This window comes from Falco punctatus (assembly GCF_963210335.1).
Source record: "Falco punctatus genome assembly, chromosome: 7".
Classification (NCBI taxonomy): domain Eukaryota; kingdom Metazoa; phylum Chordata; class Aves; order Falconiformes; family Falconidae; genus Falco; species Falco punctatus.
Window position 1 is genome coordinate 28,210,458 of NC_137587.1, and position 16,346 is coordinate 28,226,803.

At 50.3% G+C, this 16,346-nt stretch overlaps 2 protein-coding genes across 13 annotated transcripts in view; one reads left to right on the forward strand and one right to left on the reverse strand.

The window, feature by feature from the left end:
* Window positions 1-3,553, forward strand: part of TSPAN18 (tetraspanin 18) — a 172,439-nt gene extending 168,886 nt beyond the window's left edge. For all 11 annotated transcript variants that reach the window (XM_080396768.1, XM_080396770.1, XM_080396763.1 and 8 more), the window contains one exon: window positions 1-3,553. In XM_080396768.1, coding sequence (XP_080252894.1) covers window positions 1-48 — 48 coding nt within the window. In that variant the 3' untranslated portion in view covers window positions 49-3,553.
* Window positions 3,454-16,346, reverse strand: part of TP53I11 (tumor protein p53 inducible protein 11) — a 26,411-nt gene continuing 13,518 nt past the window's right edge. The window contains exons 2-7 of one of the 2 annotated variants that reach the window (XM_080396774.1): window positions 11,806-12,003; window positions 10,637-10,695; window positions 10,048-10,096; window positions 9,518-9,617; window positions 8,589-8,690; window positions 3,454-7,404 (exon numbers count right to left, since the gene is read on the reverse strand). In XM_080396774.1, coding sequence (XP_080252900.1) covers window positions 7,271-7,404; window positions 8,589-8,690; window positions 9,518-9,617; window positions 10,048-10,096; window positions 10,637-10,695; window positions 11,806-11,934 — 573 coding nt within the window. In that variant the 5' untranslated portion in view covers window positions 11,935-12,003 and the 3' untranslated portion in view covers window positions 3,454-7,270. Of the gene's footprint in view, window positions 7,405-8,588; window positions 8,691-9,517; window positions 9,618-10,047; window positions 10,097-10,636; window positions 10,696-11,805; window positions 12,179-16,346 lie in introns of both variants that reach the window. The other variant, XM_080396775.1, reaches the window with a different exon arrangement.

Genomic DNA, 16,346 nt, shown 5'->3' on the forward strand with positions numbered 1-16,346 from the left:
CTGTTCGCCATGATCTTTGCTATGTGTCTCTTTCGAGGGATCCAGTAAGAGGTGGCCCATGAACCACCACGTTCCCCACATGCTCGGAAGAAGGAAAATCAGAAGAAACAAAACCTGAAAACACCCAAAAAACTTTATTTTTTTTAACAAAATGGGGTAGGGGAAAAAAAAAAAAGAAAAAAAAAGAGGTTGTAATATATGAATGACCAAAAGGATTGTACTTCAGGGGCTGGAACTTTGAGGTGATGTGCACTACACTGTACACCGGACCCTTGCCCAGAGCCACCCGCAGCAGCCGTGGAGCAGGAGCCCAGCGCAGCTGATTGCACTAGAGACTGATGGAGCCGGCCGGGCGGGAGCGGGAGGACGGGCACAGCTGTCTCTCCTGCAAGGCCATGGCTACCGTTCACGACTTTGTCATGCTTTAGACAGCAAAGGACTGAAGAACAGACGTGCAGGGGCTGGATGAGCCAAAGTCTGGACTGTCCAGGTGGGTTTGCAACAAACAGTGGTGGCTTACCTAAGAAGTAGGTAGTCATCGTTTGCATGGTTCTGGCTTGAATTCCCAGCCACGAAATGAAAACACACATGCTTCAGTGGAAGCTCTGCCCTCGTCACCTGAAGCTTGCCAGAGAAGTCAAGCACAGCAGTGAGGCTGGCTTTCCTCTGGAGCCCCAGGCAGGGGCAGCATAGTCTCATATAGCAATGGGATTCAGCTAAGGCTGGCTGATGGTCGAGAATTTGGTGCCTACCTTTCTGTTTTTACTAAGATTTACTGTTCGTTGTTGTGAAAAAGAAAGAAACCAAACGGTTCCCTACTGTCTTTCCATCTCCTGGGAAAAATTATGGCTCTGGCCAAGAATCACTGAAACTGCTGCCTTCCTGAGAAGGCGAGGAAATATCGTTTAAATCTTGTCAGCCTTTGCCTTTCCCTTCATACTTGCAAAAAGTGGATTGTGGTGCTCTGTTAGCATAAATATTTGCAGTGGTTCTTACATGCTTTCCAGCTCTAAGGGGAGGTCCAGGCACGGTGCTGGATGGAGGAGGCTGAGGTTTGTCAGCCACTCCCACGCTGTTTGCCTGAAAGAGTCTTGTGGCGTTACTTCTGTTCAGAGGATTTCCTGCAGGATTCTCCCATGGGCTCATGATGAAAGCATCAAATCAGAATTGTTTTAGTCTGCCTGTTAGTTGAGAGTGTTTCCTCCCCTGAGATAGTTTGACATTTAACTGACGTGTCATCTACTAAATCATTTGGAAGTGAACTTGAGAAAGATGCCTGGGACTGGACCTTGGTCAGAGGTTAAGGTGGAACTGCTGAGGCCCCAGGCAGGCTTTAAGAGCATCCAGCGGACAGCCAAACCACCCCAGCTGCTGCCCCAGGGACTGTGGTTATTGACCCAGACAGGTCACTCTCCTCTGGAAGCATCAACTCCTGTTGCCTTAGTTGTTCATGTGGTTACTCCCTGACCCCAAACTCATTTTACTTGGGGGAGGACAGAAGGGGCTGTGGTTTCTTGTTTAGCTTAGGTCTTTTTACAGATTTTATAGGTTCAGATTGTGGAGCACTTTTATATAGGCTGAAACCAGCCCCTCTGGAATCGTGCCCTGACTTTGCAGCAACAGGTATGTTGCCTGGGTGTTCCCCGACACCACCACACTTGGGCTTTCCCAGTGGCACTGCACAGGCTACAGGGAAGGAAGGAAAGCAGCAGAAAGCCTTGTCCATGACAGAAAAAGATCCTGGTTAAATATCCAGATTGGGGAATGAAGATGCTAAGGAACAGGAAGGAGGCATTAGAGCTTTTCCAAGTTTTATTTGAGAACAATTTGCACATCAGCAGGAGAGGGCCTGGGCAGGTAGAGCTGTAGCCCAGCCGGTGCCGCAGTCAGCATATTCCAGCATTGTAATAGGCGGCCAGGGCTACTGAGCGGCCTCAGATGTTGCATTAAACCTTGTGGAAAGCTTTTCTGAACTGTTTCCCTCTGGATCTTCTTTTAATGAGGCATTTTAGCATTAAATCCTGGTCTGTTGTTTAATGAAGGAAAACAGTTACACTAGCCAAAACCCAGCAGTATTTGTACCCAACAGCAGGTGCTGTGCTTAAGATAGGAAAAATCTGTTGCATCTGCTAGTCTTGCAGGGAATGGGCTGAGCAGAAGGCGAGCTTATCTGTTCTGCTTCTGCCTCAGGAGCTGGTGTCAGTGACTGTTCTGGGAGAGCAATTCTCAGGGGATGAATAAACCATCAGCAAAGACAGTAATTTGGCTGGATGTGAGCAAGGGAAGCAAACTGCCTCCCTCAGTCTCCAATTTTTTCCTTTACCCTCAGTTTATTATGTAAAGACCTGGCTGTCTCAGGTCAGAGCCTGGAAGGTGAATAACCTGATTTGGATATTTGGGTACCTGCATGGTGGGTGGCTGAAGGAAGAAAAAACCAAAAAGCCTTAAAGCCTTTTTCTGCTACCAGTGGCACGGGGGAAAAAAACATCAGAGCTGGGGGAACTGGACCAAAAGCACCGAAGTGCAAAGTGATAAATATACACACTTGAAGCAGGACCTCTGCTTGTTTCTCTTTGGCGTTCCTAATTCTGTACTTATTGCTTTGTCTGGGTTTAGCTTTCTCACTTTCCCTCTCTCCCAAATGGTAGTCCCTGTACCTTAAAAAAGCGCTCTCATTCTTCTGTTATTCTGGCCTTTCTTACCTGCTCCGATCCCCCATTGCTCTTTTCTGGGTGAAGACTTCAAATCCTCTCTGCAGCTGGCTAGTGTGCCACTGGGAACACAGCTTGAAACCCCAGCAAAGGCCAGGCAGCACATTTTAAACAAGAATTGGAGATAGCTGTAAAGATACGTGCAAGTCTGAGAAGACCTGTGGAAGGTGGTAAGAGGCAGAAGGCATTTCCCCCTGGGGAATTTAACGAACAAGCAAGACCAGAAAGCAGACTCCTGCTGTATGGCAAAGCATGTAAATTTGTTGGTTTTGTCCTTTGGTTTTGTGGCTGCCCCTCTGTTGTACAGTAGTTTTCAGAACAGTAGGCAGGAGAAGCAACTGTATTTTTATATTTGTTTTTAACAGTTCTGGTGAGTATTTTGGGGTAAGGGGCTCAAGCTAGATTTGCTGCTTGCTGGAGAGCTCCAGCAGGCTGGGGACTGGAGGAAGCTGCCATGCTGCTGCCTCCTTCGCTGTAGTACAGTGACCGTGGCCCAAGGACCTTGGGTGGAAGGAGTAAAAAGCAGCTTGTGCCTGTGAGCCCACAGCCCCTCTTGGTGCCCCTGCCTCCTGGCTGTTATTTAATGCTCAAGTGACTGTCACAAACGCCTGGGAAAAGGGCTACGTGTGAAATAACGTTTGAAATCTATTTTAAAAAAACAAACTGTAAATGTTCTTTTTATTAGATAGTGGAGCTAATTTATCCTGTATTCCCTACTGTAATGCTTTTTTATATTGAAAGGTTTGGTAATATAAACCAGAACACAAGCCTGAAGCACTCTCTGCACGGTTTTTGTGTGCTTTTCTTAAAAAATTAAAAAATAAAAGAAAGATATTGTGACAGTGAAGTGAAACGGCTTTAATTTTCACTATTTGCTTGGTGTTAAGTACAGTCACTTTCCTACCAGAGGAGAACGAATGAACTTGGGTACAGCAGCTAAAATGAGGTATAAACTGAAGTGTCCCATTCTCTTCCTCACCCCTCACCCCCTACCCCCAAGTAAAAACCCTTGACCAGAAAGGAGAAGCCAGCTTAGGACAGACAGAGCCTCTCCTTAGTATCCAGCTCCAGTTTGCCAAATAGTGGTTAGGCATAAATAAGGCGATGTAGGGAGTTATGTGAATGACAAGCTTTCTTCATCCTCAAACGCGAGGGCTCTATGAATGCAAGGGTTTGGGTCTACCTCTGGCAGAGCAAGGGGGTCAGCCTTAGTCCTGGCCTGTGCCTGCTCAGAGCACAACCTCTGGGGAACACAAGTCCTAACCCTGCACAACATTATACAAATGCAGGTAATTCATTGCAGTCTCCCTTGGGAGATGGTGTTGGTCCAAGACCTTTCTCACAATTTAACAGATAAGGAAACTGAGGCCCATAAAGATGGAGTTTTTTTCTCAGCAGCTCAGTAGCAGATCCTGAAGTGATGCTTCAGGCTTTTGATCCCACATTATATGCCCAACTGCCACTTGCACCTGTGATGCCAGCACTTCTGTCCTTAAGGATGCAGTTCTGTACAAATGTTCCAGCATCCTCCTTCCTTTCCCCCATTCACAACAGAGTGAAGACAACCAGGCACAGCTGGTTTCTGGCAGCAGTGCAGATGCTCTGCCCAGGCTCCATCTTCAAAGCCACCCTGAGAAACTCCCTCCTCGACCTCACCTGCTATTCAAATTCACTTCCTCACAGGGGCTTGGCCATGTTTCTCCTGCAACACCTTGCTAATGAGAAGAGACCATGCCAGGAACCATCACCTTTTTGTAGCCATTGCCAAGCAAAGGCATCCATTTGCCCCTTCTCACTTAGTTGTAGAAGAGGTGTAGAGCCCCAGTCCACTTCCACACTTTCTACACAATCCATTTATAGCAAGAAGCATGAAAATAAAACTTCTTAATCTCTTCCCTTTCAGGACTAGATACCAAGTAGCATGAAATCTCTTACCACTGATCACTCTCCCAGGCTTCGCTCTACACTGGAGCAGGAGACATTGACTGGCAAAACTAGAAGTGGCTCACTGCTTCAAGTTTTGCAGAGGCAGCTACCAAGCAGGGGACCAGCTGAATCTGACCTCACCTCATTTAAAGCTCCTTTGGAAAGCTGCAACTGCTTCCCCCCCACCCCCCCACCTGATTTAGCCATCAAGAAGTCTTTGGAGAACTGCTCTTACATAGTGCAGTAACTCATTTCTCTCACCTGCTGGATGACATGTCAAGGTACACTAGGTACGCTAATCAGTGGCCACCTACAGACCCAGAGTCATAACTAAGTTCCTAGGACCTGTGGCCAACACAGATGGGAAGACAGTATTAAGATGACCTTCCACTTCCTTCTTCTGCAAGATTGCTTTTGCTGTGGTCAGTTTTACTTGTCTTTCCTAGAAACATTATTTCCCACCCCCCAAAACCAACAAGTCAGTGTATACATTCATGTGACCCCCCAAAACACAAAGAATCAAGCTTCACGTACCTATACCCACAACTACAGCCAAAGTACTGGACTGAAGCCATTGCAGCTGCCTGTGCAGGTGGTGTGCAGGGTGAGAGCAACAGCCACAGCATGCCATGCTCCAGCTCCCACACACAGCTTATTTGTGGTAATAAGACCACGGTCGGTCTTGTTTGCGATACTCTCCAGGCTGAACTTGATCATTCCCTGCTTCACAGGGAAAAGGTTTCCCTCTTAGAGCCCAATTCTTCCACCTGAACAGGAAGGCTCCTCTTAAATACAAGTTTTAGTTGCTCACTATCATATTTTGGAAGCGTTGAAAGTAGCTTGGCAGGCATGTGCTGTTGGGAGGCTCCAGAATTTAGCCTGCTTCTGGGATGTTGCCTCTCCATTTGATTTACTTTTTAGGAAAAAAAATTAATATATATATAGTTGTGATGTTTCCTGGTTCAACTATTTCCAATATTCTTACCTGACAGACATTTTGCATGGCCAGTAGGTACAATGCACACAGTGTCCCAAGTTTATACAGCTGCTTCTAAATGCCAAAAGCACTAACACAACATACAGTAACTACCTGCTACCTTCTTCTAACTCTAAGATATTAAACAGCAATAGTCGTAGATCCCAGTCTCACCAGTAGCTCAAGGGCTGTTGTTCACACAAGCACTTTTGTTTGCACAGGCATCTTTCTACTGGGATTTTGGAACATCAGCTCTATTCCAGGCCACGCTTTGATCCAGTCAACAGGAGTGCATGAGTAAGAATTCCATGTCCTGTACACAGACCTTCTGGCTTTAGTCCCATAGAGAACAAAAAATGCCACCTCCAGCTGTGGACATGGATAATCTGCAAGGAAAGCACTAGGAAGTAGGGCAGCCAATGCTGTTAAGCCCAGGTGGTGTTGGAGAAACTGGCCAGTGAGTACTAAAGCACATTTAGTCTGTTGTTGAGTGAACTAGCGAAGGCATAGATGCCTTTGCGCACCCTGCTCCTTGCTGTTCTTCATCTCAGTTAGGTATCTTAATACTACAGACTTTGGTCCTCTCTTCTCAAGGTCAGAAGAGATGTGATGCCTGCACATTAGCAGAGCTGGAACACCACCTTCCACAGCTGTGGGCTCATCTCTAGAGGCTGCTTACTGACCCAAGCAGCTGTACTGATGCTCACTCTGCTTAATAGTGCTAACCACAACAGCACTCCAGCCCCTGCTTAACTAAAGCATCAGATGCTACCTCATGCCCACCACTGCTACTACTATCAGTGAAGCTGCAGGAAGTGTTCTGGGGTGAAGGGGACAGGACCCCAACGTAAAAAACTCCACAAAACGTCTCAGGCAAGAGGATGTCTTTGTGCTCAATGGGCTATCTCCAATAGCTTCATTCACTTCTCTCAGACTGTAGTTCAAGCTGCTCTGCTGTTCCCAGTGCTGTCCCTGCAAAGGGAACAAGAAAAGGGTCTCCCTCTTCTTTTGCTCTATCTCCTGCCAAGCTTTGCACAGCACCAGTGCAAAAAAAGACAAACAGGGTGGCACCTCTGGCAGTGAGGAAAGAAGAGCTGGCTGCAAAGCACTGAACTTGACCTAGCCCTGTCCAGCTCCCTGCTACCTGGGCAGTCAGTACTTACTAAAAGGGGAATGGGCTGTACGCAGGGGCATACTCCACCAGGCAGGTGCAAGCTTACCACGGGGAATAGCAGAGTCCTTCGTTGGTTTTCTTGCCGCCCTGTCTCCTCAGGGATTTGGTTTCAATGTGCTGGTCTTACTTTGTGCTTTGTTCCAGTGGGTTCAGAGTCCATGATCCTATAGGCCAGTTTCCCCTGGGAAACCAGCTCTTTTCCCTGAGCCTGCCAGGCTCACACACCTCCCTGAGCCATCCTCTTGCTGCTCCTCACCTCCCACAGAGGGACTGGGGGTCCCACCTGACACCGCTCCCTGCCCCATGTCACCTGGCAATGCCATCAGCACTGGGTTACACACTGATTCATGCCGGTAAGTGGAAAAGAAGGAAACCACTTTAGAAACAAAAGGGACTAACAACAACAAAAAAGTTATAATTATAATGCAAATTTACCGACACAAACCCCCCCTCCCACCCTTCCCATGACAAAAAGTCCAGGAATTAGACTTTCTTGGGACGGCGTCCAACTTGGTAATAATAATAAATGCTGATGAGGATGAAGAGGGCTCGGCTGACCAGGAGGAGCATGGCACCTGTGGCTATCCGGCTACTCTCAACCAGGGAGACAGTGGTAACTGGAGGAAAAGGAGGGAGACAAGGCAGAGGTTGGTGATGAAAAAACAAACGGAGACAAACAGCAGAAAGCTGTTTCCTACTGCCCTCTAACGCAGCCTCTTCGCAAGACCAGAAGCTTTCAGCGCAGCCTCACAGGCACAGTGAACCCATAGCAGAGGCTTCAGCAGCTTCATTTCACAGTGCCTAAGTCAGCCAGGGGTGCATGTTCTCCAGAGTTCTCACAGAAACCTTGTTTTCAAGGCAGCCTCACACGGAGGCAGCCACAGCCTGAAACGGTCACTTGAGCAGATGTGAGTTTCTGTGCACTCGGGTGTTAATTGTGGAAGCTGCAGGTCCCCGAGTTTGCTTTGTGGCTTGACCACTTCAGGGCTAATAAGCATTTTTCAGTTTTAGGAGCATCTACAAAATGTGCGTAGTCCATACACGCTGCTACTTTTCTGAGCATCTCTTTTTTGGCTGCCCATACCTAAACCAGCTATCTTATAACACAGTTAGTGAGCTACCAGTGTACACATATGAGAACGCCTTCATCATTAAACATAGATAAACTCCCTAGAAAAAAGCCAAACTGTTACTTTCCGTTTTGGGTAAGACTGAGCATCCCCCTTTCGTACAGGTTGCTACAGTCTTTTCTTGTTTGCCCCAGCATCTAGGGAGCCCACTCCAGGAGATGACCTGTGCTGTCTATGAAGACCAGCATGTTTTTAGGGAGAAGTATAAATGAGGAAGATGTTTCCTCTGAAACCAGGCACCCTTCAGTGAGCAGCCCAAGGCTGCAGCTACTCTACGGGAAAGGAAAGGGCAGAGCAACTGGCAGGGGCCAGGTCACCTCTGCCAGTCCTGCAGAGCAAAGGAGACCTCTCCAGCACAAGCGAGGCACAGCACAGGAACAGCTGGGGATCGGGTGCCCCACGGCTGTGCCAGACAGGCAGCAGAGGCAGCGCCTTCCCCATCAGCTGAGTCCACTGCAATTCCCAGGGCCTCACCCCGCAAATCCCCCAGCCCAGAGCTTACCCCATCGGACCCAAAGGCACTGCTCCTGTTTTGCATTTGGTCCCACTGCTCGTGCCCGTTGTCCTGCCTGCTTCCACTTCTCCCACTGCCCCGCCCCATGGGGGTACACAGCATGCACCCCCACCCTTTGCATCCTCCTCCTCCCTACTGGATGGCTGCACCTACTCACCCAGGAACTGCACGGTGAAGTAGCACGCCTCCATCAGCAAGGTCCAGCGGATGATGACTTTTTCAGCCGTGTAAAGGGCATTCCACATGATGAGTGAGATACCTGCGGAGGGCCAGCAGAAAGCCTGAGGGCCAGTGGGGATCCCCGGGAAGGGGCAGCCCACCCGCCTGCTCCCAGGTGAACCATTCTGGCCTCCCGTGGGAGGATGGAGGGAAGCAGTTCTGCAGGCAGCTTCGTTCCCGTCGGCTGCCGCATTTCCAGCGATCCCCGCGAGGTGCTGCTGCAGGCTGCGGGAAGGAGCCGGGGCATCCAATCATAGAATCATTTAGGTTGGAAGAGACCTTTAAGATCATCAAGTTCAGCATCCCCCCCATTCAACAGCCTGCCCTCAGCCTCCCCTCAGCAAAAAAAAACCCCATAGCTCGCAAGCACCTGCCGGCCCTTTGATGCTGGGCACCTCGCAGGGTGCTAGCCCCAAAGAGGAACCTGGATGGGCACCCAGAAGGCGCAGTCCCTGCAGCCTGGGAGCACAGCACCACAGGGTGCAAAGCTACACAAACCCCGTGCAATTCCTCTGCTCATTTTCTTTTCCAGGCCATTTCTCTAAGCTCCCCTCAACTTCTTGTCCTTTTGTCCCCTGTCTTTTGGGCTCCTCCTGAGATGCCACTGCTTGCCCCTTCTCTCCTCCCACTCACTCCCACGAGGGTCTGGCCCCAGCCCACCTCCCAGCCCAGCTACAACCTCCCTTTGCTGGGGCACTTGGAATACTCTCCCAGGTATTTAGAGCACACATAGCCCTTCTTACCTTACCTGCAGCAAGCCTGAGCCATCACTAGGAAAAAGCAGCAGAAGCTGAGCTTTTCAAAATACCCCTAAAACAATTTCTTTGCTAACAGCAGATGCCCCAGGTACAGCGGCACAGCACTCACTGAGGAGGGCTCCTCCATAGAGCCGGATGGGCGTCTTGCTGCTGCTCACCGATTCCTCATCAAAGATGGCATCGTAGAGCTGGTCAGGGAAAGTGAGGGCCTGGCAGAGGCAAGGGAAGAGACTCAGCAGCCTGCACTGGCCAGAGCCATCAAAACAAGCCTGCTCAGGCAGCAGCGCTGCGACATCATGCTTTTATGGGATTGGAGCTGCTGGCCAGGAAATTGGAAATTAAGGAGGTGCAAGAAGTATCAGCCCGTCAGCTACTGGCTTCACGGCCGTCTTCTGTGGCCAAGGCTGCGGTGCCGTGTGTGGTTTATGACCCTGCTAATGAAGACAGACTCTGGCGATGGGAACAAACTGCCAAGGACACTGCTGGCAAAGCCCATTACAGAGACACAGTGAGGGCAAAGACCTCATAAGAGAAAGCAGCGGCAGCTGCTAGGAGGGGGATAAGTGCCGGGGAGCCATGCTGGGGCACCCCTTCAGCAGCCGGGAGCTGGCGGTGCCCAGGACCACGTCCCTCACTTACCATGATGGCGACCCCAGAAAACATGATGGCGGAAACCAGCTGCCAGACCCTGCATGAGAGGGAAGACAGAGGACCCGGCATGAGCACGGGGGCAATCCCATCACTCACACTTCACAAAGCATTACTGGCTGTTTGCTCAGTCACCAGCCTTCGTCCTTCCCATTCGCACAACCAAGGCAGCCAGAAGCCTCTCGCGGGAGGACTCAAGTCCCCACACCTCCCTAGCTCCAGCCTCAGCACGCAGACCGGCCTCGCTGGCGAGACAGAGCCGAAACCCCCCTCACCCAAGGGGAGGAGGGAAGTGACACTGCCAAGTGGACAGCACAGAGGGGGTCCCCCCCACAGGACTCACCACCCTGTCACACATGAGACCAGAAGCTCCTTCAGCCCCGTGGTTTCCAACACCTGCTGTGGGACAAGAGCTTGAGGGTCTCAGGCTGATGGGGGAAGAAAGCAGAGCTGGTCTGGTCCCACAGCAGGCAGCAATGCTGGCACAGCAGTAGAGCTGGTGTCAACAGCCAGAGCTGGCAGGGATGCTGTGACTGAGGCCCCTCAGATGACCTAGCTCCAGGGTGGCCCAATATCTTACCTGAGCCCCAGTGGTTCCCGGACGGCAAACTTGATTTCATTTCCCAGTACCTGGCTAATCTGAAATTCAAACAAAAGACACAAGATGACTGAGCAGACCCTTCCCCAACCTTTAGGCAGTATTTGCCAGCCCAAAACCACACACCTAACCCCATATGGGAGCTTATCTCTAAGGGGGCTGGAATGAGGGTGAGGACAAGGGATCCATCTGTGACCCTGTGGTCCGATCTCTTGCTGAAGGCTGTCCTGATTTCCATCAGGAGCTGCAGCCTCTACTGCTCCCTTACTGGGATCAGCCACCTGCAGCGTGGGGCAGGGGCAGGGTCAACATTAACTCTTGTCTTCTCTTACCTATATAAGTAGGGAACTACCTCCTCCCACACACCACCTGCGCATCACATCCCAATGGAGCACAGGCATCAACAGAGCCCTTGGGGTGTCACAGCATCCCTCTGGCTCTGGCATTCGCACTGCCCAGAGCGATACCCAGCCGTGACCACCTCAAGCCACACAGACAAGAAGGCTACACAGACCAGCAACATGGAAAGGTACTGGGGGAGCGCTTTTAGGTGTGGAGAGCTCTTGGAGAGCTCTGTGCTGCTCCCCACACGCAAGTAAGAGCTGGGCAGTGCCCTGCCAGCAAGTTTTCCAGGGCACGTCTGGGACAGGGCTCCTGTGGGACTCACACGTGTCCTCCAGCTCCGGTATTTCACTGAAACAGGTTTCTTTGCAATTCAAACCCCTTCTGAGAGGTACTGCTTAAATTACTGCTCCAATGTCCAGGCCACTGGCTGGTGGGCATTGGTGGCATCATGGTCCTATGACACCAGCTCTAAGCTAGCTCACTGGTGTCTTGGCTATACAGTTTCAGGAACGGATTAAAGCAGCTTGAGGGCAGAGCTCACCCCATTACCACAGAAAGCCATTCCTGTGCACTTAGCAGGTGGCATGGCCCATTGCTGCTCAAAGGCAGCACTGCTTGTCCCACTACAGCTTCCACCCTGCCCTTTACAGGAGCCCCATGGAGCTGGGAGACCTGTTTTTGCCGAAGAAGTTGCAGAGGTTAGATGCTAAAAAGAGAAGACAGAAGACACACCACCTCAGTTTCCCAGGGAGAAGGTCTCCTTCCCATCATTACTGCACGCAGGCTTCCCTCTCCCCTGACCTTACCTTTGAGCGATGGACTTCACCATCATCGTCCTCCCCGCCAACACCCAGGATCTTGCGTGTCTTCAGCCTGCTCACCAGGTCAGTCTGGCTGTGCTTCTTCATCAGCGGCGGGGGCTGCTTTGCCGCCATGGTGGTGGCTCCCCACGACCAAGCCCTCACTGGCGAGGTGGCACAAAGCAGGCACGGGAAGTGGCTCCACTGTCACGTGCAATGTCAAAAGGTTCAAGAAAAAAAGAAAACCAATGACTGTCACAAAATCTTCCTGTTAGGCCAGCAGACAGCTCCTCATCGTCCCAGGGCAGGGAGCCCTGATAGCGGGGCTGGCCCTGGCTACAGGTGGCTCATCTCAGGGTGATCCTGCTGTCATTGGCATCTGCCAAGGGGGGGGGAGGGAAAAAAAAATAAATCAGAGTAGTGTGGCTTTAGCATGGGCATTTAGCTATAAATGCTTTTGACCTACAAACCATAATCTAGCCTATTTCAGCATGAAATACCCAACAGTACCTCTTTGCCATTTCCCAGATTATGGGAATTACAGTCATTGAGTGATGCTTTGCCTTTTGCCTTTCTCCATGCCATACATCACACCCTTCAGCTGCCACTTCAGGCCAAATACCGCAAAAGTCTCAGTTATTTATTTGTGTCCCCCCACCAGATGCTGCAGACCCCAAGCTGTGCCAAACACACCTGTCCTTGAAAACAAGGAGCCAGAGACTTTCCTTAAGGATACGTTGTTTTCTGGGAAATGGAACCTGATAGCAAATAGAAACTACAGATACTATCTAGGATAAGAAAGAACAAGACAAAGATAACTGATAGAAGCTATGGTGGAAAAGATAACTTCTGCCTTGGCATGGTAGTATAAAGGTAGGAGTGTAAAGAGTCCCACGAAATCATCCTACATCACCCTGCAACCATAAAACCCTGCAAACCCTCAGTTAGGAAAGCCTTTTCCTCCAATTTGTCTTCATTTCATCTTGGTTCAGCTGAACACAAACATGTTTTTTCAATTTGCCACTTCGCCCTCCCAGATAGCCACCAACACACCCCCGCTGGCACTAGGCACAGCTAACCCGGCCCAAGCAAGCGCAGGCACCAGCAGTCCATTGCCCCAGCTGAGCCCTCCCACGGCTGCCCCAGGAGGAGACGACTCACAGTCACATCTAAAGACTTCACGTGTCTTCAGGGAGTAATGAAATGAGGTGCCGGTTATTTTGGCATGGTGCATGCAAGTGCTGTCCCGCTGCTTTGTGAGGGATTTCCCTCTTGCAGGAAAACCCTTCCCTGTGGTTGTCCAGGCACGAGTGGACAGTCATGCCTGTGAGTGCCCAACACAACCCTTTCTGTAAGGCAAAGCTCAGAGGTCTTGCTGGGGCAGTGCAAAGGCTGAGTCCTGTGATAAAGGGTTTAATAAGACCCTTTCGGCAGACCACAGGCAAAATGCTTTTCAGGGAGGCAGTTCAGCTACTCACAGCTTTGCAGGTGCTCCTTTTGGATTGCAGTGGGGTTGTTTCAGTTGTGGTTTTTTGCTCTTATTCCACTGACTAAGCCCAGAGGCAGCACAGACCCAGATACATCTGCCAGGTCTAGAAATATTTGCAAACTGGGACAACAGAAAACAACCACTCAGGGAGGAAGGTGGAAGCTGTATACTCATGCCTACACTCAAGCACATGGCAAGCAGCTCAAAAGGTGGCTGCTAGTAGAGAAGATTTACCATGTCTGGAGTTTGCTGATCCAAATTGTCACAGTAATTTGTGTGTACTCTGGTCTAAATAATCTGCACACAAAATCCACTTCAAAGCCAGAGTGATGTGTCAAAATAAAAGCTTGACCTCTTTTTAATTCACTAGTTTCTTCAGTACTTTCTGCTCCTGGCAGATCCAGACTCACAAGGTTGGATGCTGAGTGGTTTCCCATCAGAACAGCACTGCTGCTAAAACCAGAGAAGACCTGTTGCTGTGGTATTTTTAGCCCTATCTTCTGCTCCAAGCTATCCAGCCCAATTCTGAAGCAACACCCCTCCGCTGAATGCTCCTCTCTCTCATGCTGAGCCTCAGGACCTCTCTGAGGCCATCCCACATACCTCATCTGGCCCAACACAGCTCCTGGGGCACAGGGAGGACAGTCCCAAGTAAAGGGCTGGTGCTTGGTGCCCCAGGTATGCCGCGCCATCAGGAGGACCCTCACACCCCTGTAAAGGCACTGGGTACCTATTCAGCAGCTCCCCCTCCCCTGCATGCTTTGGTGGGGAGCAAAGCAAAGTCCACAAAGACTTGTCAGCTGAGGGAAAAGTCTGGCAGAGGGTTTGAGCAGCAGCGTCCTACTGGCCCTGTGCCACCAAAGCCCTCTCCAGGGTTGAGAGGCCTGAGGCTTGCTGGCCTTGACAGGACTTGTGGTACTGATCCTGCTGGCCACACCAGCCTGGCACCTCTGGATGCTTCTTGGTTCCTTGCCAGGGAAAGCCTGCTGCCCATGCCTCCTGCTCTATCCTCACAGTCTGAAGAGGCAGAGGAAGGGAAGACAGGATGGGGAAAAAAAAGACACCCCCACCTCCCCCCCCCCCCCCCCCCCCCCCAACATCTTCATATCTAGAGTATCTCTCCTGAGGGCAAGAAGCAAAGGAAGGTAATGGGGGGTTGAGGGAAGGACACTGTGACTCACCAATGAAGACAGCAATGAACAGCTCTGATTAGAGTTAGTTTTGCAACTCTGACCACAGGCCAAAAGATCAAAATTTGCCTTCATCACTCACCTTGCCAGTTGCTTTCAGGGCAGGAGTTAGTGGAAAATTATTCACATCACCGTTAGCACTGCTATCCCATTAAATATTTCCACTAATTTGTGGTAAACCACTGGCCAAGAGACAGGACAACACAGGCCAGATACAAATGCTAATGAAACAATCAGAAAGGCCATTCTGGTACATAAAACCATACTGCTACCATGCTACACACAGCTACGGCATGGCCCTGCAGCCAGTCCTATGTCTCACAACCCACATCTTCCAGAGAAAGAGCCAACCTAATGAATACTGAATGTTAATGAATGAGCTAATGAATGCATTAGCACTAATTCAACAGCATTCAGATAGAAGATGAGGATTTAGAAATGTTATACTTACATTAATGTATCCTGACACAATGACAATTTAGAGGATGTTTTTTATTAGCCTGTGCATTTTCAAAGGGAAACCTCCACCTCCTCCTCCTGCAGTTCTTTCCTCCTTAATCCTTTTTCTAAGCATCCCAGGGGCTGCGCGGATCAGTCGCCATAAACAGGCAATTCCCACTCCCTGCCACAGCTCTCGGTGATGAGCAGTGCCTATGTGCAGTTGAAAGAGGGATTTTTTTCCTCCAAAATCCCTTTTCTTCACAGACTCCTTTCAGTATGTGTTCCCTCGCTCAGCTGTTCAGCATACTGCACTCAATTTTGATAGCTACTGCTTAGTGGTGCAAAGAAACCTCACTGGTGCCATGCTAATGATAGCTCAATCTCCCCACCTCCACAGCTCTTCCCCCAGCATCTCCGTTTCCCTCCCAGCGTCTGGAGAGCAGAGAAGCTCTGCAGCGCAGGAGAGAGGAGACTCAACCGTACACGCGATGATGCTGCTGCAGCAGCCAGAGCTGCGCACCCATCGGGGGAGGCACACGGTACTGCGAGGGGGAACCAGACCTCATTCCTGCAAGCACCTGAAGTTGACTGCCTACAGCTTCGGCAAGCCACTGCCAAGCAGCTGATGGGTGGTATCCTGCCCACCTGCAAGGACACTGCTCCCCAGGGGCCCTAGGGACAGGGCTGATGCCTACTGCTAAGCGGGATGTTGTTTCAGTGGCACTACCATCCATGGTGCAGCCTTTTACCTGACAAAACAGTGCTGCTCGAATTAAAGGAGTGGTACTACAGTACCTCTCACTCCAAGAGTTTGGTGGCACTTCCAATTTGCAAACAGAGGAAAAGAAAATGAACTGGTTTCAAGGCAGGATAAGGAGTGAAAGGTTTGCATGTCTAAGCTGGCCACACGTTTGTTCAGCTCTTACCATGTGCAGGCCAGGGAGAGGACCCTTGCTATCCTGTTATAGATTTCCTAAGTCAATACGCCTGAGACAACATCTTGAGCCCACCTTGATTTGTTATGCCTGAATTAACCAAGAAGGTGCAGCAGATGTATGCCCTTTGTAACAGCCTAACAAGGCACTTGCCATGCCTAAGCATCTTTCATGGACAACAGGTTGAGAACCACTAGTAAGTATGAAGCAGCAGCACTATCCCTTTACAATATTAGAGTTCCCCAGGAGCATCCTGGCAAAGCCCAGGGGAGTTCTCCAGTGCTGCAGCAACACAAAGGTGTCCATACATGAAAAGAGCACCCAGGGCAGCAGCTGCACCATACTCTGCTCTCACACCCAGACTGCTGCCCACAGCATTTATTTCTCTTGTGTGGGCCCAGAAGCCATAATGCAATTGTCCATCCAGCTCTTCTGCTGTTTCTCCAGACTCTGGTGGTCCTGCCTCTTTTCTGGTAAGGACAGTGCCAGGTC